The sequence below is a fragment of the Spermophilus citellus genome (genome assembly GCF_964194105.1).
Source record: "Spermophilus citellus genome assembly, chromosome: 8".
NCBI classification, from domain to species: domain Eukaryota; kingdom Metazoa; phylum Chordata; class Mammalia; order Rodentia; family Sciuridae; genus Spermophilus; species Spermophilus citellus.
In genome coordinates, this window is record NC_138189.1 from 3,216,314 (window position 1) to 3,239,497 (window position 23,184).

General features: G+C 59.0%; 1 protein-coding gene across 2 annotated transcripts in view; it reads left to right on the forward strand.

The window, feature by feature from the left end:
• ACOX3 (acyl-CoA oxidase 3, pristanoyl) overlaps positions 1-18,031 on the forward strand; it is a 37,829-nt gene extending 19,798 nt beyond the window's left edge. The window contains exons 10-18 of one of the 2 annotated variants that reach the window (XM_081303737.1): positions 481-603; positions 2,192-2,312; positions 4,569-4,691; positions 4,814-4,927; positions 6,434-6,549; positions 11,288-11,462; positions 12,951-13,018; positions 13,653-13,739; positions 16,292-18,031. In XM_081303737.1, the coding sequence (XP_081159863.1) occupies positions 481-603; positions 2,192-2,312; positions 4,569-4,691; positions 4,814-4,927; positions 6,434-6,549; positions 11,288-11,462; positions 12,951-13,018; positions 13,653-13,739; positions 16,292-16,411 (1,047 nt within the window). In that variant the 3' untranslated portion in view covers positions 16,412-18,031. Of the gene's footprint in view, positions 1-480; positions 604-2,191; positions 2,313-4,568; positions 4,692-4,813; positions 4,928-6,433; positions 6,550-11,287; positions 11,463-12,950; positions 13,019-13,652; positions 16,203-16,291 lie in introns of those variants that run through there. The other variant, XM_081303736.1, reaches the window with a different exon arrangement.
• The last annotated feature ends 5,153 nt before the right edge of the window (positions 18,032-23,184 follow it).

Sequence of the window (23,184 nt, forward strand, 5' to 3'; positions counted from 1 at the left end):
AGGTCAGGAGCCCAGGGCAGCTCAGCCACAAACCCAGCCCCACCCTGACGGGAGGCAGGGCCTGGGCCAGTGCCCCGGCCCCGTGCCCAGTATTGGGTCTGTGTGGTGCTGCTGGTGACACTCTTCCCGGGTCTCAGGGATTGGATAAGTTTGTACGCGGAGGCAGCCGGCGCAGCCTTTGGTGCCTGGCAAATATGGGACCCTGGTGGTGGCAGTTGGCTGGGTTCCCTTCACCTGTCCCCGTCCTTTGCTGATGTGCACAGGTGAAAAGCCCACGCTCTCTGCCCTTGAGCCTAGTTTCCTGACCATGTGACTGTGTCACCTGCCCCAGGCCTAGGAAGCCCAGGCTGGGGCCCAGCCAGCCTGTGCACCAGGCAGTGTCCTCTCAGTTCACAAGTGGACTTCCCGGGGGCCTGAGGTCACTGGATGGGCAGTGGCTGGCCTCTCAGGAGGAGGCGGGCCATGTCTGGTTTCTTGTAGCAATGGCGCTTGCTCCCCTACCTGGCGGCTGCCTATGCCTTGGACCACTTCTCCAGATCGCTCTTCCTGGACCTGATGCAGCTGCAGCGAGGCCTGATGCGGGGGGACCACGGGCCCAGGCAGGTGAGGCGTCCACACTCTGCTTAGCGTACAGTGTTCGGGTTGCTGAGGTCCAGCAGCCCAGATCTGCTGATTTGAAAGTCTTCTCCTGCCCCTCCCTCCGTGACCCCTTCCTGTCTCACTCTCCGTTCCTGTCTTGTCTGAGGGTGGAACCTAGGGCCGTCAGTGAGAAAGGCTTCCACCACTGAGCCGCACCCCAGCCATGATCCCTAAACAGTCAGTGTATTGATTTGTGAGCACATGGCCCACGACGTGTCCCTCGGCCGTGCCAGCTGCTCAGGACCTGGCTCGTGCTGCGACTGCAGCTGTCTGGGCTGCGTGCACGCCCTGGCTTCTCAAGCATGTGCTGACACAACTCCTAATTCCCGCCTGAGTTCAGCTCTTGTTCTCCTTTTGAGAATGTGATGGTTTTGCAAAATCCCCGTTCCCAGCCCCTCGGCGGATTTCGTGGTTCTGATCCTTTCATAAACAACGTACAAAGGCTGAGTCCTGCTGACGGGAGTCGAGTTGACAGTTGAGGATCTGTGCAGGAGAGGCGTGCAGGTCCACTGAGATCAGCTCGACGTCAGGCGGCCCGTCCCGGTTCTCCTGCACAGACTGGCTTCCGCGCCTGAGTGGAGTGAGACTGAGTCCAGATGAGTGCCCCTGGAAACAGACGAGGACCGCTGCAGCCGGGGTCGGGCTCCGGGTTCTGAAAGCCCCTCCGCGTTGGTTGCATGCCGTGGAATGTGGGGTGTAAATGCGGAGTGAGCGGCTGGAGTCCCCTGGGCACTGGGACAGGTGGAGGGCCTAGCAGGCTTTTCCCTGGCACGAGTCCTGGCTCTGCGGTGTCAGTGGCGCATGACACACCAGGCTTATTCTTCTTTAGCCCAGACAGACACCGTACAAGCTCGAAGTTGCCCTCATTTGAACTTGAAAACCCTCGGAAAGTGGGTCATTTTCTTTAGCAGCTCTCCCTCCCTCCCTCTCCCTCCCTCCCTGCCTCCCTCCCTCTCTCTCTCCCTCTCTCTCTCTCTCTCTCTCTCTCTCTCAGTTGTTTCCTGAATATCAAGTAGAGCAGCGGGACTCAGGGGATGTGTGCGGGGTTGGGTGCGAGGCAGGGAGCATTCTGCCGGGGAGAGCCCTGCCGGGCGCTGTCTGTGGTCACGGCTTTTCCGCCAGCCCCAGCCGTGAGCTCCCATCCAGGCCCTTGTCCCCTTGGAGGGAGGCGTGTCTCTGGTGTTGTGCGGGTTCCCTCCCTTGCTTTGTGGCCCTCTGGCGAGAGCACCTTCTTGGCTCCCCGCTTGACTGGGCTCCGTGGGCTTTCCGAGAGCCGAGGCAGCCGTCACTCCTCTGCTGGGCTCCCGCTGCCCACCCCGTGGCCCTGAGGCCTGTCTGCTGCCCAGAGCATGGTCCATTTATCAATGCCATGTCCACTCCTGGGTGCGTCCCTCCCTGTCCTTAATTAAGCTTGGGTCTCCTCTGAATCGCAGGGGTCTTGGACTAGAGCAGGGGATGCGGTCCTTTGTCCTTGATGCTGTTGCTGACGCTGGGGTCTGACCTGCACTCTCAGGGTCTTTTCACCCATTCTCATTGGATTCCCCACCCAAAGGCAGAGCTCGGGCGCGAGATCCACGCTCTGGCATCGGCCGGCAAGCCTCTGGCCTCATGGACTGCCCAGCAAGGAATCCAGGAGTGCCGGGAGGCCTGCGGTGGACACGGCTATCTGGCCAGTAGGTTCTGGAGAAGCGCGCGGTGGTCTCTTCCCTTATCCCTGCTGTTTGATGCTAGGCCAGGGGTCAGCACGCTGCAGCCCATGGGCCAAGCCCAGCCACTGCCTGTGCTTGTGAATGGAATTCCCTGGCATCTAGGCACCCAGCCCCAGGCACCCAGTCCTCCCAGGCTTCCTGTGGCCATCTCCACACTGCCCTGGCAATGTTGAGTGGCCCGAGCAGCCCCGACAGAAACCATGCATTCATAGGCTGGCCATGAACCATGCCCGGTGTGGTTTGCTGACCTCTGCCCCAGACTGCGCCCTCTGCCTTCTTGGACAATGAGGCAGCATGTGGGGTATGTGAGGCCCCAGGGGCCAGGCAGGGAGCAGGCAAGCTTTTGGTCAATGACTCGGTAGGAAACTGGTACGAGTGCTCATGCCTAGAAAGGAAAGTGCTCCATTGGTGTTGGCGGGTCCTCAGGTAGCTGACATGAGGCTGAGAGGGTCAGCCAGCTCCCCCGAGGCCAGACCAGCCCTCACTGATGTCCACTGGAGGCGGTTTAGCCCATGGTGCTCGGGCTCTCAGGTCTGCCTGTGGTGTGGGTTCCTGGGATTGAGTGAGTGAATTCACGTGGCATGTCAGTGGGGGTCTGGCTGGGCTCCAGCCCAGCGCTGCTCCCTGCTCCCTGCTCCCATGGCTGTCCGCGTTGGAGTCACTGTTACTTCCATTTTATCTTCTTATTTTTGTACTGAGGATCAGAGCCGGGTGCTCTACATCAAGCTACACCCCAGCCCTTTTCATCTTTTGAGACAAGGCCTCGCTAAGTTGCTGAGGCTGATCTTGAACTTGGACTCGTCCTGCCTCAGCCTCCTTCACTGCTGGGATCACAGGCGAGCGCCATCGTCCCCGGCAGTTGTTAGTGTCATCATTTGCAGCTTATCTGCACAGCTTCCTGTGGGAAAATCTTCAATTTTCCTGTGGGAAAATCTTCAAAACCAGCTCTCCCAGAAGGCCGCAGACTCGCCCCACAGCTCAGCTGCAAAGCTGTTCCCTTTCTCAGCCTGGGGAGGTTCTGCAGGCTCTTGCCAGCTGGTGAAGGGTGCAGCAAGGACCCGGAATGGCCGTGCCCCTGAGTGGCTGGCTGTCCCTGCTGCTCCAACTGAGCCTCTCCAGCACCGCTGGACATCAGCATGCCCTCAGTGCCTGCACGCTGTCCCTGATATGCACTAGAGTGCGGGGACCATGGAGGTACAGATTTACACATAGGTGTGTTTTCTTCCTCTGGATGAAGTTCCTGGAAACAAATAGTTTAGCTTTGTCCCATTTTTTAAAAAATATTTTTTAGTTGACAATGGACCTTTATTTTCTCTATTTGTATGTGGTGCTAACAATCGAACCCAGTGCCTCACACATGCTAGGCAAGCGCTCTACCACTGCACCCCATCCCCGGCCCCACTTTGTTCCCGTTTTAAGTAGAATAAGGAAATTGAATCATGTAATACCGGAGACAACAAAAGTGACTGAATCAAGGTTTTTAACTTATTTAAACACTGGGCCAGACCAGTAAGACCAAAGTCAACAGAGACAAATGTAAACACCCACTCTAGGTTTAAGGTATTAATCAGTGTCTTGAAAAATGACCAGAGGTGACCACAAGCCTCCTGCAGTGGGGCACCTTTCAGCCTGTGGCTGCCTCCGTCCGTCCGTACAGCGTGTGGGTGTGGCCACGGGCGCCCTGCTTGCAGGCTGGGCTCCTCGGGGGCAGCCTCGTGCTTGTAAAGTCCCTATCTCAGGAGGGAGACCAGGTGGGTGAGGGCCTGGAGAGTGCCTTATACGGAGCCGTGAGACTGACCGTTTCTGACAGCTGAGGTTTCTCGCTGAAAAGAAAGGTCCGTCCAGCCGTAGGAGGAAGGACAGCCCTGGAACCAGCTCCCTGGAGACCCGCTGTGGAGACCGTGGGCAGGCCGGTCCCCATGCTGCTGGGAGGCGCTACCAGGTGCAGAGGCCTGGGCCGCAGGGAGGCCCCAGCTGCTGTCTGAAGCCCCCCACAGCCCTGGTCCAGCGGCCAGTGGTCCTGCACCCCCTCCACAGCCCTGGTCCAGCAGCCAGTAGCCCTGCACCCCTCCCGTGCCCTCCCAGGGCACCTCTGGGTCTCGAGTCAGTGCCGGAGACGCAGGGGCAGTTCAGGGGACATGGGGCTCCTCACCCCTATGGGTGGCGGTGGCGTCTCAGGTGAGCGTGGTGAATGATGCAGATCCTGTGGCTCTGTCACAGTCAACCGCCTGGGTGACCTCAGGAATGACAACGACCCGAACTGCACGTACGAAGGTGACAACAACGTCCTTCTGCAGCAGACGAGCAGCTACCTGCTGGGCCTCCTGGAGCACTGCGGGCCAGGTGGAGGGGGCCTCACGCTGCAGGGGCCACGCAGCGTGACCGCTGAGCTGGGCGGGGGTTGCTGTGTCTTCAGGGCGGGCTTGGGGGTTCCTTTCACCAAAGTCACGGAGTGTGTGCCCTAGACGGAGCTCGCTTCAGAAGCCCGCTGCAGACCGTGGACTTTCTGGAGGCCCACCCCAGCATCCTCGGCCAGAGGCTCACAGGCACCCACCAAGCTGACTGGCTGGACTCTGCAGGTGTGTCCCTTCCCCCTGGTCATGGGCAGGAGGTTTCCTGGCTCTCTTGTTTTCTGTCTTACCCCAGACAATGCTGGGCCACGGGGGTCTCTGGTGGCTAGCTAGGGTGCCGGGCAGTGGGGGGTCCTGGGTGCGGCATGGGCATTTGCTTTTATCTTTAATGACTTGTTCTTGGGCCATCTTTCTGTGCCTGTGGCTCGGAGGTGCTGGCTCCAGGGTAAAAGGAAAGTGCCCTTCCCGCCACCAGACCTCTTCCTCCCCGGGAGGCCATGGGAGAGGCCTCTGTGCTCTGGCCTCTGCCTGCTGTGTGTCCTGAGCCCCTGGTGTCCCCGGTGCTCAGGCACACACTGCGCTGCTGCAGACTTAATGGTTCCCGTCCGCTGAGGCTTTCTGGAGGACTGTGGGGTGGCACTGGGCTTTGTACACAGGAGGCCAGAGGATGAGCATCCTCGAGGGCCCTGGATCCCCAGGATAAAGAGCCACCAGCCTCCTCCCCAGGAGGACAGGAGCAGGGCATCCCAGCCACCAGGCCCCTTGTCAGCCAGAGCAAGGCAACTGCCGGCGCCCGGCACGCCCTCCTCAGCCCCCAGCCTGCGGAGCTCCCAAGAGGGCCTGCAGCAGAGAACCAGCGCCGGGGCAGCACCTGCAGGAGGCCGCGCTGCAGAGTGACCCATTGTCATCGTCGTCATTGTGATCCAGGAAATGCAGCCCAGAGTAGCTGCCATATTCCCCGCCATCACCTGCTGATACAGCTGTTCTGACAGCAACAGATCTTTCCGTTATCAATCTGCCTTTTTAATGTGCTAATAGTAAATGGGGTCACGTGAAGATCTATGTCTGAGCTTCCCAAGTGTTGCCACAGAAAGCACTAGAAAGTGCCCTCACCATGGTAGTTCCTTCAGCCACCAGAGCTCTTTCCCCCAGTCGTCAGGCCTTGTGAAACTGGAATGCAGGGCTCAGCTTCCCCTACCTGCCGGCTCTGCCTGCCTCTCCCCGTTCCTGGGCAGTGAGAGCAGGAGCGCTGGGCCCTCCCGGCACACCCGCCCCAGCAAGCCTGCCAAGCTGCGTCCTGTGCTTTCCTGCTTAACCGTGCGAGACCCAGCAAAGTGGAAGTGTTTTCTGGAGGAGAAACTGCAATAAAACCACTGGCTGCAAGCACGTGTCCCACGTACGCGTGGTCACAAACCCCAAGTCTGGCCCTGGCCTCATGTGGGTCCAGGGAAGCCTTATATGGTGACCTTTGGCCCTCCGGCTCTCCTGGACTGGCAGGAGCATGGCTTTCCGGAATCTGCCAGTGACTTTAGAGGTGCACGGGACCCAAGACCCTCACCTTCAGGACACAGAGCTGTTGCTGACGGGTGGCAGGAGCTGCCTGCTGCCAGTCCCCACTCAGTGCGAGACGTGCTAGATCGTGTCCTGCAGCCGGCCCTGTCCATCTGTCCCGGGGTGGGCACGGGCAGCTGCTGAGGGCTCTGTTGCTGATCTCCTCTCTTTCCTGTTGTGAAGCCCCCCTGGCTGCGTACAAGTGGCTGGTGTGCTACTTGCTCCAAGAGAGTCACCAGAAGTTAATTCGAGAGAGGAGGTCCCAGAGCAGTGACTTCGAAGCAAGAAACAACAGCCAGGTACTTGCTTGTTTTGAAATCTACTTTTTTGCCCCTAATTCCCTTGCTGTTGTGTCCTGGGAAGTCCTGCGTCCCTGTGGCTGCCGCCCTACCCCGGAACTCCCAGAGCCTGGGATGATCGCTGGCCTCCGGCACTTTGCTCCTCTGTGGGATGGCGGTGGCACCTGCTTTATGGGGTGGGGGAGGGGTCGAGGCGCATAGTTACCAAGCCTCGTGGCCTCTGCTGGGGCCAGAGCTGTCCTGGGGAGTGGAGAGGGGGCCGTGACAGCCTTGGTCTTCTGTGAAGTGCCAGTGCAGGGCCTCAGGCTCCTCCTGATGGGACGGCTCCTGAGCCTGCCCCACTGCCCGGCGCCCAGCTCTTCTCAAGGGCCCACCCCCTCCCTGGGTCTTGGTGGGAATGGGCCAAGCAGCTCGTGAGTGGCTTGGGCAGCTTGTGGTTCTGCAGCTGGGTGCCTGCGGGAGCACTTGGTGTGGAGCACTGCTCTGTGGTGGGCCAGCCCTGTGCGGAGGATCCACGGGGACAGGGTCCTCTGGGAGGCCCTGGTGAGCACACCCGGGCCTCGCAGGGCTGCTGCTGCCCCCTCCTCTCGGTGTCAGGTAAGAGGCCAAGCAGCTGCTCGGGAACCCAGGTGGCTCATCTGCCCAGGGTGCTGGGCTCCTGCTGAGCGGGAATGAACTAGATGGAGCCTAGGACTTAATGAATTCAGCAGATGGCCAAGCTTCTAGTTCAGCTTCTAGTCCACAGTGGCCCAACTAGGAGGCTTAGAAAGACCTTCTGGAACAGGCCACTTTCTGTACCCTGGGGCTGGGTCATGGCAATTTGGTCATCTGGGTAGGATGGTTGGCCACTGGCTCTGGCCACTCCTGCCTGCTGGTCCAGTGGTCATTCTAAAATGAGTAGCAACCTGCCCTCATTACCAACTGAGACCCCTGAAGAGATGGTAGCACAAGTCACCCCTGCCAATAGCACCTGCCAACAGCACCCACCCCCAGCACTGCAGGAGGCCCGAGCGGCCTCCGTGCTGCCCTTGGCCAGTGCTGGGCTCTGGCCATGCGTCCTCAGCACCACATATGGCATGGTGCTTGGGGAGCACTTTGTTGGGTGCTTCACTAATGGGCTTCTCAGCTGCCTTTCAGTGAATCCAGCTGCAAACAAGACAGGCCCCAGGGTCTGGGTCCAGCTGGGATGGGCTTCCTGGGAGAGCCAGAGCTGACCATGCTGCCGTGTGGCTGCACAGAGGGGCAGGAGGCAGGATGGAGGTGGCTCCGAGGCCTTGGGGAGGGAGCACCAGGACAGGCTGGCTCCCTGCTCAGGATCACAGGGAGTTTAGGAGCCAGACTGCAGACAGCTGAGAGCTTGCAGGGGCCTGGCTGGATGCAGGCTGCGGGAGCACAGTCCCTGCCCGACCCGTGAGGTCAGCAGCCATGTAGCATGGGAAGAAACGCAAATTGTTTACCTAACCTCAGTCCAGGACCAGTCTCCTGAAGGCGGGGACCTCTGAGGCTACAAAAGAAAACTGATTTGACAGTTGAAAAGTTCAGCCTTCTGGGCTGGGTGTGGCTCGAGGCAGAGGCTTGCTGAGTGTGTGAGGCCCTGGGCTGCAGCCAGCACTGAAGGAAGAGGAAAGCTGGACTTCCCTGAGGGGCAGCAGTCACCTGCAGCACAGCCAGCGGGGCCCTGGGCTGGGAGCGTGGGGAAGCACGACCAACGGGGACCTACGGGTGGAGGCCACACGCCCCAGGCATTGGCTGGGGTTGGGCAGCAGCTACTCTGCGTGCTGCCCTTTGGGGCCATCACCGGCCACTCTTGTTGAGGGGACAGTGTGCTTCCTCCTCCCCCAGCAGGCTTTACTGACTTTCTTCACCTGTGGCCCTTTGCAGAGGTGAGTGCCCTTTATTGCGTTCCTACTGCGGCCCCATGTGCACAGTAGGTTATTTAAAACCAAAAGCACTTTTTGGTGCCTCGGCTGGGAAGCCCCCTCCTGTGCTGGCCAGTGCTGTTGAAAGGTGGTGGTGTCTTCATCCCTGCCTCGCTGACCCCAGCCCTGGGACCAGCCCTGCACGGAACCCAGAGCCCCTGCAAGACCTGCAGAGAAGGACTTTTTCTCTCCCTCTAGCCACCCTGGGCTCTGTGCATCACATTATGTCATTTGAGGAATTAAGGAATCTGAGGGGGAGAGCAACGCCCAGGCCTCCTGGCTCAGCTGTGCTGGGAGATGGACCTGGACCTGCCGACCTAAAGCCCAGCTGTCCTCTGTTCTGCACCGATGGGTCTGGGCCTGGACAGCTTGCAGTTGGGTTTTGCCCAAAGTGTCCATTGCTTGTTAAGGTGCGAGGCCTCAGAGACAGGCACAACGAGTACTCGATTCTCCCTTTCTTTCCTGGCTGGAGGTGTCTGGGGTTTGTGAGAGGGAAGGCTGGCCTTGGGGACCGATGTGCAGACAGGATGGCTGGGATTTAGGCACAGCCAGGTCCCTCTGTGTGCCCTCTGTCCATGAGCCTCAGGGGTCACTGCTGCAGGGTGGCACCTGGTCCATAGCTGCGACTCCTGTGTACCTGTTGCCTCCTGAACTAGGGACAGTGGAACAGCTCTGGGGGCACTGAGACTGGTCAGAAGTTTGCTCTGGAACAGGCCCCACACCCACTGTCCTGTCCACGACTGGTACAGCTTTGGGGACAGTGAGTTGCCCACACTGGTTCCAGGAACACCTTGGCCTGAAGGCACCAGCTGTAACAGTGACGATGGGGACGCCCTTGTCCCATGCCCCAGACCACCTTGGTCACTATTGCAGTCAGATCTACTGACTGCAGCAACAGACACTGGTGAGGAGTCTGTCCCTGGAGCCTGTGACCAGTGGTCTTATCTGGACGTTTCCTAAGAATGCAAGGGCGTGTCCTTATGCTGAGCCACAACACAGGTGCTTCCCAAGGTGTGAGGAGCGTCACCTGCGAGCTCCAAGCTGACCCTGAACAACACCCAGGGCTCCCGACCACAGCTGTGGATGCTTCTGTGCAGAGATGGTCAGTTCTTGGCCGCACGCGCTGCTCACAGAAGCAGCTGCCACCTCCTGGAACCAGGTGTCCCTGCTGCGTGGTGGCGAGCTACAGGGGCAGCTGTCTTTCCACGCTCAGCAGCCACCCATCCAGCCCGTGGCACAGCAGAAATGGAGATGTGCTGCTGTCACAGGAAGACGATAAAAGAGTGTCACCTGAACACTAGACAGTCTGTGTGGCAGAAGGGAGGGCATGGACAGAAGAGCAAGCCTGGCTCAGGCCCCAGCTGACGTCCAGGCCTGTGGGATTGACCTCACCTCTGACCCCAGAGAGGACACCCGGTGGAGGAGGGCTCGTGGTGTGTGCTGGGGTGTGGGTGGGACTTTCTGGACCTGCCGGGCTCAGCCTGCCCGGTTCATGTCCCCTCTCTTCCCCATTTTGTCAGCGGGTGGAGGGAAGACGGGGGAGGACGGGGGAGCCCAGGAAGCCAGAGCACCTGGCCCAGCCACATGGCCAGCCAGAGGACGCAAGCAGCCGGAGGGCTCACCCACCCTGAACTCAGCGGAGCCCTGGGAAATGTGGGCGCAGGTCCAGCTGGGTCCATAGCAGTCCTCACCTCCCTGCCCTGCCTCCAGCCTCTATTGGCCAAGGCAGGGACACGCGCACCTTAGCATGTGAGGGTGGGTCAGGGCAGGCTGTGGCGGAGGCCCTGTGGGCCTCCAGCGGGCCTACCTTACAGTGTGCATGACCCTGTGGGCTCTTGGGACAGGACAGTCTGGTGGCAGGAGGTAGAGGGAGGAGTGTCTGCTGTCCAGAGGCTGCGACTGTGCCCGGGGCCCTGGGGAAGGCCCGCCTGGGACTGGAGACCCTGTGCTGCCCCGAGGGTGAGCAGGCCTGAGGGGAGGCTCCATGCCCCTGCAGTCAGGTGGGGTGAGCCCTGTGTGTTCCAGCTGAGGTGGGGGCAGTGTCACACGCAGGGGCGCCGGTCCCCATCCGTCTCTTGACGTGTTATCGTCAACCTCAGAAGCAGCTCACGCTCACTCACAGACCAAGCAGTGCACAGTTGTTCCCGGGACTTAAAAGGACCTGGTGAGACTGTAAATTGGAGATGAGGGAAGGAAAACTAAGGGTTGTCAGCAGATATTTTGGGTATAGGTTAGAAGACAAAGCGGGACCCGACTGAGAGCCATGACCCCTTGCTGCCAGTCTCTGCCCAGAGGCTCAGGCAGGCTGGGCTGGGCTGCGTCGAGTCTGGCCTCCTGTCTCAGGGCGAATGCCTGAGCAGAGGGCAGAATGGCCTCTTTAGGAACTTAGGTGACACTTGGAGGAGTGACACGCTGCCAGCAGTGTCACTGGGGCAGGCCACGGAGCCCCTCTGGGTCCCTCAAGTGTCCCAGCTACAGAAGACTGCAGGCCCTGCACCCTGGGGGCCACATGCTGGTGTCACCTCCCCTGGGCAGCAGCAGCCTCCCGAGCCTGCCCCGCCCCTGTGCTGTCACTGCCGAGCCAAGTTCCAGATGGCCTGAGCTGGGCACAGGGGTTCTGGGGCCCAAGTGCCAGGCTGTGCATGGCTGTGTCCGCATGGCGCTTCTGTTGGGTGTGTGGACCAGCTCTTGAGGTGTGCTGTGTCCCCGTCCCCCACCCAGGGGGCCTGTGGGACTGGCCTCATCAAGGCCTTGGCCTGCGTTTCCTGGCAGCCCTGTGGGGCGCAGCCTGGTGGACGCGGCCCTGTTCTGTCTCCAAGGTGTACCACTGCCGCTCGCTGGCCCTGGTCTTCCTGGAGCTCACCGTGGTGCAGCGGTTCCACGCCTACACGCACGGCCCCAGCGTGCCGTCCTCACTGCGGGCCGTGCTGGGGCGGCTCAGCGCTCTCTACGCCCTGTGGTCGCTGAGCCGGCACACGGCTCTGCTCTATCGAGGTGAGACCGCTGTCCTGGCCGGCCTCCCGGCACAGGAGCCCCCTGGGACCCATGCCCTGTGAACGCAGGCAGCTGTGCCGTGCCCGTGTGGCAGCACCTCCAGGCGGGCTCAGTGGAGGGGCCCAGGTGCCCCAGTGCAACATGAGGCCAGCAGATGGGGCAGAGAAATGTCAGCACCCGCTGGCCAGATGCAGCGCCCCTGTCCACAGTCCCTGCAGAGTCAGCCTCCTGTGCGCTTCATTGATGCTTCCAGAAGTGTGCGTGTGTGTGTGCATGTGTGTGCGTGTGCGTGTGTGTGTTGCAGTCTGGGACTGAAGCCAGGGCCCCATGCGTGCTGGAAAAACTGTCCACTGCTGAGCTGCGCCCACCCCTCTTACCTGTTACTCTGAGCAGAGTCTCGCTGGGTGGCGGTGCTCAGCCTCTGGAGTCCCTGGGGTAGCAGGTGCACCACCGTGCCTGGCTCAGGAGGCCACTGTCACCGGGAAGTGGGCTGGGTTCCAGAGAGCAGAGCCAGCCCTGTGGGCCACAGGCAGACACAGGCCTGGGCTGCTGGGACAACACCGCCAGGAGCTCCCAGTCTAGAGATCTTGGGTGGCTTCTTGGAGGAGGCGGTGCCCAAGCTGATCTGGAAGACTGGCAGGGCCGGGGAGCCAGGGTTCTCCCGGGGAGCCTTTTCTGATGCTCTCTCCTAGTCACCCCATGAGCCCTCCCTGTGCTGGGGCTGTGTCTGGACTTGTGGGCAGTGAGGTCCCCCCACCACCAAGACCAGCTTTGGGCCCCTGGGGTGGTGGCGTTCCCCATGGAGGCCCAGGTCAGCAGAGTGGCCAGCAGAGGAGGAGCTGGGCAGGATAGCGCCCAGCGCTGTTTGAGGAGGCTGCGTGGCCAGACTCCATTCTCTAGAGGAAAACCCTCCAGGAAGCGAATCCTTGAGCAAACACCTTCTCAAACACACAGGCCCTGCCCCTGGACCTGTTAGGTCTCCGGAGGAGCCAAGGGGCTGGAGGTGGCCCTCCCTTGGGTTGATTCTCCCACCCCAGTGGCTCTAGAGGCCCACGGACCCTGCATGCCACGGCTCCGTGGCCCTCCTGGTCCCTCTGTGGTCCTGGGTACCCGGCTGCCACACGTCTCTTCTGGCCTCCTTCGGCCTCGAAGGCCCCGCCTGGGTTCCTTCTTCAGAAGCACCAGCCCAGCCTCCCGCCCTGGCTGGTGGAGCCCAGGCCCTCAGAGCTGCGTGTCTCACTGCCTCTCCTCCGGCCAGGCCAGTTTCCTTGTCCCCAGTGCCTGGCCCTTGACTTGCCTATCACATGCTCAGAGGAGTGGATCCAGGCAGGGACAAGGTCTGAGTGCCGCAGTCCTTCCCGGCTCACGGCTGCTGGGCAGCTCCACCCAAACAGGTTCCCGAGGGCCTGTCCAGGGCCTCCTGGGCGCACTGCTACGGGGGCAGGGGGCCACGGCCCAGCCCTGCTGTGACAAAGGCTGTGCTTACAGGTGGATACTTATCTGATGAGCACTCAGGGACACAGATGGAGAGCGCCATCCTGGACCTGTGCACACAGGTGAGTGGCCGTCTGTGACCCCTGTGTGTAGTCGCCAGGATGCATGACGTCTCTGTCTGCATGCTGCGGGGTGGCCGGCATATCAACGCACACCCATGTCACGCGCTGTGCTACGTGGTCAGGACCCTGAAGTCGCTTCCCACCTGGCAGGGTGGCTAGGACAGGTGATCCCAATTACTCAAAGGAAAAATGTCATGCTTCCAGGAAAACTCTGGGGGTCTCTGCAGATAGGATTCTTTTGTGGCCTTGAAGAGCAATCTGAGACAGGACAGGGGCCCTGCACCCTGCTGGCCTTACCGGAGCCCATGGCCTCTGCAGTCCTGTGACTCCTGCCCCATTGCTCTGGGTCAGGCAGGCAGCAGTCACCAGGTCCTCCGAGACCAAGACGAGCCTCTGGGGACAGCTCTGGTTAGCAGGCTGCACTGGGGTCTCTGCCCGCATCCCCACCTTGCAGGGAAAGACAAGCCCGGAGTCCTGAGTGAACAGCAGTGCGGTGGAGTGTCCAGACACAGTGGTGACCGGGCCCTGAGTCAGAGCGGCCTGTGCCCGCCTGGGTCCCAGGGCCTGGCTGCTGACTCGGTGTGGCCCTGAGAGTGCGGGTGGTTGTCAGTGTGGGGACCGTGTTTTCCAACAGCTGAGAGACGACGCGGTTGCCCTGGTGGACGTGATCGCTCCTCCTGACTTTGTTCTGGACTCACCGATCGCCAGGGCTGATGGCGAGGTAAGGACCCCCTCATCTGGGTGGGATGTGGGCTGTCCCAGGGGCTGGCGGGAGTCTCTGTGGCACCGTGGAGCCTCTTGGGACCTCGTCACACTTCAGGGAGCCTCCGGGGTGGGTGTCGGGTGCTCTCACTGGCTGCTGGCCATGCCGTCCCCGGCCTGCTCTTCCCCCGAGGGACGGAGCGGCTGCCCCGTCACCCAGGCCCAGGAGTGGCAGTCGGCCCGGCCTCCCTGCTCTCCCCGCTGCCTGCCCCAGACCTTGGCCTGGCTCAGGGCTGGCTTCCGCCGCCTCTGAGTTCCAGTCGCAGGGGTGGCACTGCAGACATCATGAAGGACCATCCCTGGCCACTGCCCCGGTCCCCTCCTGGTCAGCATGTCACTGCTTGACCTGCTGCGTTAAGGTCTCCACCCCAGCTCAGGCCCCCAGCTCTCGGTGACTGTCCACAGCCCTGGGGCTGCTCTCCCCTCCCCGCCCACCTGGGCTCCCGTGGCCTCTGCCAGGCCCCGTCATTCCTGCCTCTGAGCTCCACAGAGGTTTCTTTAGAAGCAGGTGGGTCAGCCTGCCGGCGATGGAGCCCCCCAGCACCCCACCCCCAGATCCCCCCGCCACCGCCCTGCAGCACTGCTCCCAGGTGCTGCTCCTGCCCTCGGACCCAGCTCACCATCCTCCCACACTCTCCTAATGTGCTCCCCCCCCGCCCAGGCCTGGGCACCTGCTCCCGCTGCCTGGAGCGCCCTGTTCACTCGCCTGAGCCGGGCACTGCCCTCCCTCGCAGAAGCCTTCTCTGGCTCCCCCAGGAGCGTCCCCCACCCACTCCACTGCCCTGTGACCCTTGCAGGGCTCATCATTGTGCCTAAGGCATCTCCCTGTGTGACTCTTGCTCAGTGAGTGGCAGTGTCACACAGGTGACACTCACAGGTCCACCTGTCCTCACCCAGAATTCGATACCCAGGGCCTCTCGGCCCCTTGAACCACGGGGACCTGGCATTGCAGTCTTTCCTCTCGTGTCTGAGGTCTGCTGCTGCGGCTGTGGGGGCATGTGTCACCCAGCCCAGGCCCCCGGGGTCCCCCAGAGGGACCTGCCAACCTGGGCTCTGCCTTAATGGAGCCTGGGCAGGGAACACCAGAATCAACACTTCATAGCCGTGACAGACTTGTCCAGGGAAGGGCAGGTGCCGGCCTCACAGTCCAGGCCACTCCTGGGTTGGGGTGGGCACACCACAAGGCAGAGCTGGCCCGGGTGGGCAGCATGGAGGACCTGAGTGCCTCAAACCAGGAGGGACAGGGCAGTCATCCAAGGCCCACAGTCCTCCAGCAAGGCTCTGCCTCTCACCCTCCCTGGCCCACACTGTGTCCCCCTGTCCACTTTGCTGATGGGACACAAGTCCAGAGAAGCCCTGTGGGTTGCCCAGGGTTGCCCAGTCAGCATGCCCAGCCAGGGTCCAGGTGGAGAGGTGGATCCTGGTGCTTATGAGGAAGAGGGGAGGGGACCTTGGGTCCCAGTGGGAACCTGAGGAGAGGGGCTTTCCCTCCCCTGGGGGCTGACCAGGCAGACAGGCAGCGGGGCCTGCCGTGGAAGGTCCTGTGGCTGGCGGAGAACCCCAGCACGTAGCCTGTGCGGCAGGGAGGGTCGCCCCGGCTCCTGCGTCTGAGCAGTTGCCTTGCTCGTGAGCGGGAGGTGTAAGAAGAAGGAGCCTCGTGTCCTCAGGGTGGAGAGGGCCCTCTGGCTCTGGGTGCCACAGTCAAGCCAGAGCCTGCCAGAGGTGTCACCTGGTGGGGTGGCCTGGACTGCACCTTTTTTCCAGCTACTAGGAGCCAAGCTTTAACAGGTGCGACCAGGTAGGAGTTCAGTGAGCAAACCCCCGAGAAGATCGAAGGCCCAAATGAGCACATGCTTCCCACGTGAGAGCTGCTGGGGTGTGTGCCCAGGAGAAGCAGCAGCCTGTCTGGGTGGCCACTCGCGGTGCTGGAGCTGACAGGTGTGCCACAGGCACAGGCAAGGGGCCATCCTCAGGTGAGGGTAGCCGCCATCAGTCAGGGCAGAAGGGCCCGTTTCCTTAGGCCAGGTCCTTTGGAGTCACAGGCCCCTCTGCCCTTGGTGGCTGAACCTGTCTCCAGCGGGTGGAGGACCAGGCCCCAGCCAGGCTGGTTCAGGACCGTCCTCCGGGGTTTCCCACAAGGCGATGTGAGCAGCAGGCAGTCCAGCACAGGATCCCAAGGGGGCTCTGGCTGCACCAGGGCCCGTGGGCCACATGGGCCCAGGCACCCCTCCGGCCGGGCCTGCTCTCCAGCACTTCTGGCCTGCTCGGCTGGTGGTGCAAGGGTGCCGGAGGACATTCTCAGGGCGGACTGAAGGTGTGGGCTGCACAGGTAGTGCCCACCTCTGCAGTGAGCCCGGGGAGCAGCTCGGGGCCTGCCGTCGTAGTTCACAACTGAATTGTCCCAATTGTTTTCCACTTCTGAGAAGTGACTGCAGAGGATCCCTGTCCTCGACACGGCCTTCCCGGGACCCGCTGAGCCCTTTCTTCCCCTGTACCTTGTGTTTCCTGCAGCTCTATAAAAACCTCTGGAACGCCATCCTGCAGGAGCGTGGGGTGCTGGAGCGCCCGTCGTGGTGGCCAGAGTTCTCTGGGAACAAGCCCGTGGTGGGCAGCCTCCGGGCCAAGCTGTAGCCGCGCTGGCTGCAGTGCCCCATGTAGCTGAGCCAGTCAAGCCCAGCAGGACATGGCCACCAAGCCGGCTCCGCAGACGCCCAGATGGCCCCTTCTCCAAGTTCCAGTGCCTCACCGTGCCCAGCGCTAATGGCTCTGCACCCGGGTTGAGCAGCATTGCCCTGGGGGAGTGTCTGGGGTCCCGAGCTGCTGTGTGGAAAGGGACCTCGCATGGTCACTGGAGTCCACACCTCCTTCCTGGGCTCAGGTCCCCGACTCAGAGTGGCCACTCACTGTCCAGGCCTTCTGATCCCCGTGGGCATCACAAGCCACAGCTTCTCCCAGGACTCCCTGGTTTTTCGGCGCCAGCTGGGCGGCCACATGACTGTACCCTGACCTCCTTAGCTCATACCACAGGCCCTCTGCACGACTCGGCGTGAGGCCTCAGGGGAGAACCGTGGGTCACTGCTCTTGGTGCATCTGGAAGTTTCCACTGAGGACATTTCCCAAAGCTGCAGAGCACAGGGGTGTGAGCAAGGGCGGCATCGTGGCCCACTGTGGGTGGGCAGTGCCCAGGGCTTCCTGTTGAGCGTTCCTCATGGACCCTTCCGTATACAAGAGGCGTCCCCACAACCTGGCCACAGTTAAATGAGCGCTTCATGCTTTCTCAGGGTGTGGTCCACTGTGCCCATCTCCTCCTCCCCTCAGAGAAAATGGGAGGAAGATCCCAGACCCTCAGCAGCCTGGAGGGTCTGCTCTGAGCGCAGATGCATGGTAACCATGGTGCTGCCGGTGCCCCGCCAGTCACACCTCATGTGGCCTGCCCAGGCTCAGAGGCACGGTCCCCTGCTCAGCCATCCTGCCTGGGCACCCAGCCAAGAAGTGGGTGGGCCTGGGGCCTGGCAGCCAAGGCCACTCCATCTCTACCTGGTGCCCCTGGTCAGACACCGGAGCTGTGCATTCACTGATGGGGCTTCTCTGCCCAGATCCATGGCCTTTCCCCACCGTGAGGAGCAGGCCCTGAGTCCTCCTGTCCCCCTGCCTGAGTGGGAGTCCCGGTGCCCTCCCGCCTTAGCACATCCAGGCCCAGCCCTCCCCGTCCAGCAAGAGAGCCCGCCTTACCTGGGCACCTGGGGATCCCTGTGCTGTGCCGTTTCTTTTTTACCTTCAATCAGGCGGGGCCTGGGTTTACCGCCTGTCCTTGGGTTGGAAGCCGCTGTCCTTTCATCAGCAGGACATGGAAGTTGTCAAGAGAACGCTGCATCTGGTGCTCACTCAGGAAGGCTCTCTGCGTGTGCCGCCTGGTCCTGCGTGTCCCTGTCCTCATGTGCGGCTGTGACAAGCTCCCAGAGCAGGGTTGCCTCACGGTCCGGGGGTTTGACCGACCATCAGTACGCAGGTGTCTTCTGCCCCCGCAGAGGGTCCCTTCCACAGACACGACGCCCACCCACAGGCCCGCTCAGGCCACCTGCCGGCTCCACCCCAGTCCTGTGGGCACACTGGACCTGAAGGCCAGGGGGCAGGGTTAAGGGCAGAGGTGGTGTTATGGAGTCAGCTTGTAAGTAGAGATCATTTAAAAGATAACACATTGTGAAAGCAGCAGTAAAAATTGAATAATTGGAATAAAACGTTTAATCTTAATCTCTGCCTTCTCACACTCCTTTTCTGCTGATGAACCGGGCATGTGGTCTCAGGTACTATTTTGAAAATGTAGAATCCTTCCAAAAATAAAATGAATATCAGCCCCACGCTCAGAAGCAGCACCTGGTGTCTCAGGTGTTTAGTGGTGACAGTGGCCTGGACTGCCCAGGTTGCCATCCCCGCCGGAGGGCCTCCCTGGCAGGTGAAGTGTTAGTGCTCCTGTCCCCAGCGCCTTCATCCCTACACGAAGGCGGCTTTTCCATGGGAACGGGCACACCCTTGGAGGGCGGCAGCAAACCCCCAGGAGACACGGGTTAGACACTTCCCCTCTGAGGCTGTGGTGGCCACGGGTGCACCTGTGTCTGCACGTGGGCAGCTCCCCACTCCCACGGGGGAGGCCGGGCAGTGAGAGCCAGGGCCCACTGCACAGCTGCTGGACGCCCACGGCATCATTTTGCTGTCACAGGGGCACACAGCCTGGAGCCTGGCACAGGTGTTCTGGGGGCCAGGAGCCCGTGTCCTGTAGGACTTGGTGAGTTGTCCCAGCAGTGGCCTTGCCGTTCCTCGTGTCCAGTACCACGCTCCCGTGTGGCGCTCCCATGCCGCTCTGCTTCCCTTTGCGCCTGCCGAGGCGGCAGCCTGTGCTGCTGGGATGACGTCTGCTCTCATTCTTTGCCCGATGGAGCACTTAGTTTTCAGGTTTTTACTTGTAAGGAGTTTTACATAGTAAGTGACTAAAGCGTTGACATATCCATTACCAAGGATTTTTCCTGACTTGTCACTTGCCTTCTAATTGCATTCATTTTCCCCTTTTGATGTAACATTGTAAAACTTAAAATTTTAAATCAGAAACAAACATCCAAATTTAAAAGCCAAGAATCATTTGTGCCATTGAGGTCATCCTTGGAAATTCTCTCACACCAAAGGTATTTCCATTTTTATCTGTTTTCCTTTCCACTGAGCTTTCCTGCCAAATGTGTCTCCCAGCCCCGCAGGGACCATACCCACCTGGCCACGTGGAGCCACTGCCTGGCTCCCAGAGTCAAGGAGGGTTGTGTTAGTCAGTCAGTGGGTCACGTTAGTGTTATCCACATGGAAAGTGGACTAGGGCAGAGGACCTGGCAAGGTGCCCTCTCACCTGTGGTGGGCACAGGCCTGTGGGCGATGCTTCAGGCTGAGAGCTCCCACTGGGTGTAAGGGGGCAAGACCCTGTGGAGTGTGGGCGTCTGGGAAGCACAGTGGGAAACACCTGGGAACCAGGGAAGAGGGGGAGACCCGTACGAGAGCCCTGGGCACCTGGGGTTGGGGTCTGCACTGCCGTTGTCCCATGGTTCTCAGTGGCAGTGAGCTGGGGTCCTGCTTTCCATCCTGGGCTGTGTGAGTGACATGGAGCAGCTGTTGGGGTCATCACAAGCTCTGATCATTTCTTCCCATTTTTTTTGAGGGGGGTGGTTCTGGGGATTGAACTCAGGGGCACCCTAACCCGTCCCCAGCCCTATTCTGTGTTTTATTTAGAGACAAGGTCTCACTGAGTTGCTGAGGGCCTCACTGTTGCTGAGGCTGGCTTTGAACTCGAGATCCTCCTGCCTCGGCCTCCCGAGCCCCTGGGATGACAGGCGTGGCCACCGCACCCAGCCCCACTTTCATTTTTTATCTCTGCAACAATCAGGGTGGCTCTGGCTCTCAGGCTGCCCACCGGCAGTGAGTGAGCGTTGACCAGGATTTACTGAGCACCTAACCATGGCTCTGTCCTGGTCACGAGAGGGCTTCCTTCTCTTGGACCTGCTTCTTGGGGGCATTTGGCTAGTGCCCAGACTTCATGTGTGATGCGTCTCACCAGGCGGTGCCCCCCAGAAAAACATCGCAGCCCAGGTCACTGTGGGTCAGTTGGTCCTGGTTCCTCCTGTCCAGCTGTGGACTCATGAGTCTCATGTCATCCCCTGCTTCGTCCTAACAGATCCCAGTTCTGTCCCAGGTTCTTCCCGACAGACGCAGCCCACTGTGCTGCTTCTCCAGCCTGGGGCTGCCCCGGGACCCGTTTCTGCAGGCCCTGGCTGCCTCTGTGAGGGGGAAGCTCCGAGGAGGTTGTGTGACACGTGTCTCCTGCACGCGAACCGGGTGCTTTGCAGCAGGCCACCTTCCAGGCCGGTGAGCCCCACCTGCGCCCCAGCTGCTCGGGTGGACGAGCTGAGCCTGGCTGACTCCACACATGGAGCCCCAAGGTCAGAGGTGGCCACCATGGGGGACTGCTCAGCCCCATGGGCGCCCCCGGCAACACTGGCTGGGCAGCTCCTGTGTCATCACATGGAGACTCCACTGTCCATGGGGATGGCCGGACGTCACAGCCTCTAGGGGCACCTGAGTCACTCAGTGCTGCCCAGTGACCCCAGGGCAGGCTCTGGTTTGCTCCTGATTCTGCTCTGTGGCCTCTTGCTGGAAACATCCAGGGCATGATCTGTGGGCTCTGGGCTTGGGTCTGAAGTCCAGGAGTTTGATGGGGCTCCCTGTGAGAACCCAGCGTTCCATTCTGTTCCGAGGGTTCCAGGAATGCTCCACCGCCCGGTCCCCAGCCAGTGGAAGGCTGACCTCAGCGGGTTCCATCCCACAGTCTACCCTGCGGTGCTGGGAAAGTGACTCAGCATGCGGTGCCCAGAGGAGGCTGTTCCCAGCTGTGCGGTGGCCAGCAGGAGGTCGGGGAGCACTCTGAAGGGAGGCCTGCTGCTGGAGGGTGTTCGATTCACACACTTGGTGGTGACACTGAGCTTGGCTCATTCCCAGGCTCCGTCCTCCGCCTTTGGCACGGAGCTCAGTGAAGTTTGCTGGGCCTCATGGTTGGTGCTGGAGGCCCATTTGGATGTTCCCAAGGACCCACCGCGTCTGTTTGCACTGATAGTCTTACACGGGCAGGGCTCTTGGTGGGAAAACGAATCCCGAGGCTGGCTGTTCCCGCTTCCTCCCTGGGAGGCTCTTCTACAGGAATCCAGTTTGCAGAAATTCTTAACATCTCTCTCTCTTTTTTTTTAATTGATTTACTTATTTTTTATTCTAACTTGTTATACATGACAGCAGAATGCATTACAATTCATATTGCACGTATAGAGCTCAATTTTTCATATCTCTGGTTGTACACAGAGTATATCCACACCGTTTATGTCTTCATACATGTACTTAGGGTAGTGATGTCCATCTCATTCCACCATCTTTTTTACCCCCATGCCCTCTCCCTTCTCTTCCCACCCCTTTACCCTACCCAGAGTTTGCCTAATCTTCCCATGCTCCCCATCCCAACCCCACTATGGATCAGCCTCCTTATACCAGGGAAAACATTGGTTTTTTTGGGATTGGCTACTTCACTTAGCATTATCTTCTCCAACTCCATCCATTTACCTGCAAATGCCATGATTTTATTCTCTTTTATTGCTGAGTAATATTCCATTGTGTATATATACCACATTCTCTTTATCCACTCATCTATTGAAGGGCATCTAGGTTGGTTCCACAGTTTAGCTGTTGTGAATTGTGCTGCAATAAACATTGATGTGGCTGTGTCCCTGTAGTATGCTGTTTTTAAGTCCTTTGGGTATAGACCGAGGAGTGGAATAGCTGGGTCAAATGGTGGTTCCATTACCAGCTTTCCAGGGAATCTCCATATGCTTTCCATATTGGCTGCATTATTTTGCAGTCCCACCAGCAGTGTATGAGTGTACCCTTTTCCCCACATCCTTGCCAACACTTGTTGTTTGCGTTCTTAATAGCTGCCATTCTGACTGGAGCGAGATGAAATCTTAGTTTTGATTTGCATTTCTCTAATTGCTAGAGATGATGAACATTTTTATATATATTTGTTGATTGCTTGAATATCCTCTTCTGAGAAGTGTCTGTTCACGTCCTTGGCCCATTTATTGGTGGGTTATTTGTTTTTTTGGTGTTTAGCTTTTTGAGTTCTTTATATACCCTAGAGATTAGTGCTCTATCTGATGTGTGAATGGTGAACATTTTCTCCCAAGACATAGGCTTTCTGTTCACCTCACAGATGGTTTCTTTTGCCGAGAAGAAGCTTTTTAGTTTTATGCCATTTATTGATTCTTGATTTCAATTCTTGTGCTATAGGATTCTTGTTAAGAAAGTTGGAACCTGATCCGACATGATGGAGATTTAGACCTACTTTTTCTTCTAATTGGCGCAGTGTTTAATTCCTAGTTCCTGATCCACTTTGAGTTGAGCTTTGTGCATGGTGAGAGATAGGGGTTTAGTTTCATTTTGTTGCATATGGATTTCCAGTTCTCCCAGCACCATTCATTGAAGAGGCTATCTTTTCTCCAGTGTATGTTTTTGGTGCCTTTGTCTAATATAAGATAACTGTAACTATGTGGGTTAGACTCTGTGTCCTCTATTCTGTACCATTGGTCTACAGATCTGTTTTGGTGCCAATACCATGCTGTTTTTGTTACTATTGTTCTGTAGTATAGTTTAAGGTCTGGTCTAGTGATGCCACCTGCTTCATGCTTCCTGCTAAGGATTACTTTGGCTATTCTGGGTCTTTTATTTTTCCAGATGAATTTCATGACTGCTTTTTCTATTTCTATGAGAGATGTTATTGGGATTTTGATTGGAATTGCGTGAAATCTGTGTAGTCCTTTTGGTAGTATGGGCATTTTGACAATATTAATTCTGCCTATCCAAGAACAAGGGAGATCTTTCCATCTTCTAAGGTCTTCTTTAATTTCTTTTTTTTATTATTATTTAATTGTTGGTTGTTCAAAACATTACATAGTTCTTAATATACCATATTTCACAGATTGATTCAAGTGGGTTATGAACTCCCATTTTTACCCCGTATACAGATTGCTGTGTCACATCAGTTACATTTCCATTGATTTACAAATTGCCTTTCTAGTGACTGATGTATTCTGCTGTCTATCCCATTCTCCACTGTCCCCTCACCCCTCCCCTCCCCTCCCCTCCCCTTCTCTCTCTCCATCCCCTCAGAGACGAAGAGCTGGAGAAGAAGAATAACATTAAACAGGGATGATAGGCAGGAGGGAAAGTGAGAGTTAAGGGAAATTGCATGGAACTGGAAGGTGAGCCTCAGGGTTATACACAATTACATATAAGAGGAAAGGAGGAGTAGGAGAAAAATTATATAAGTGGAA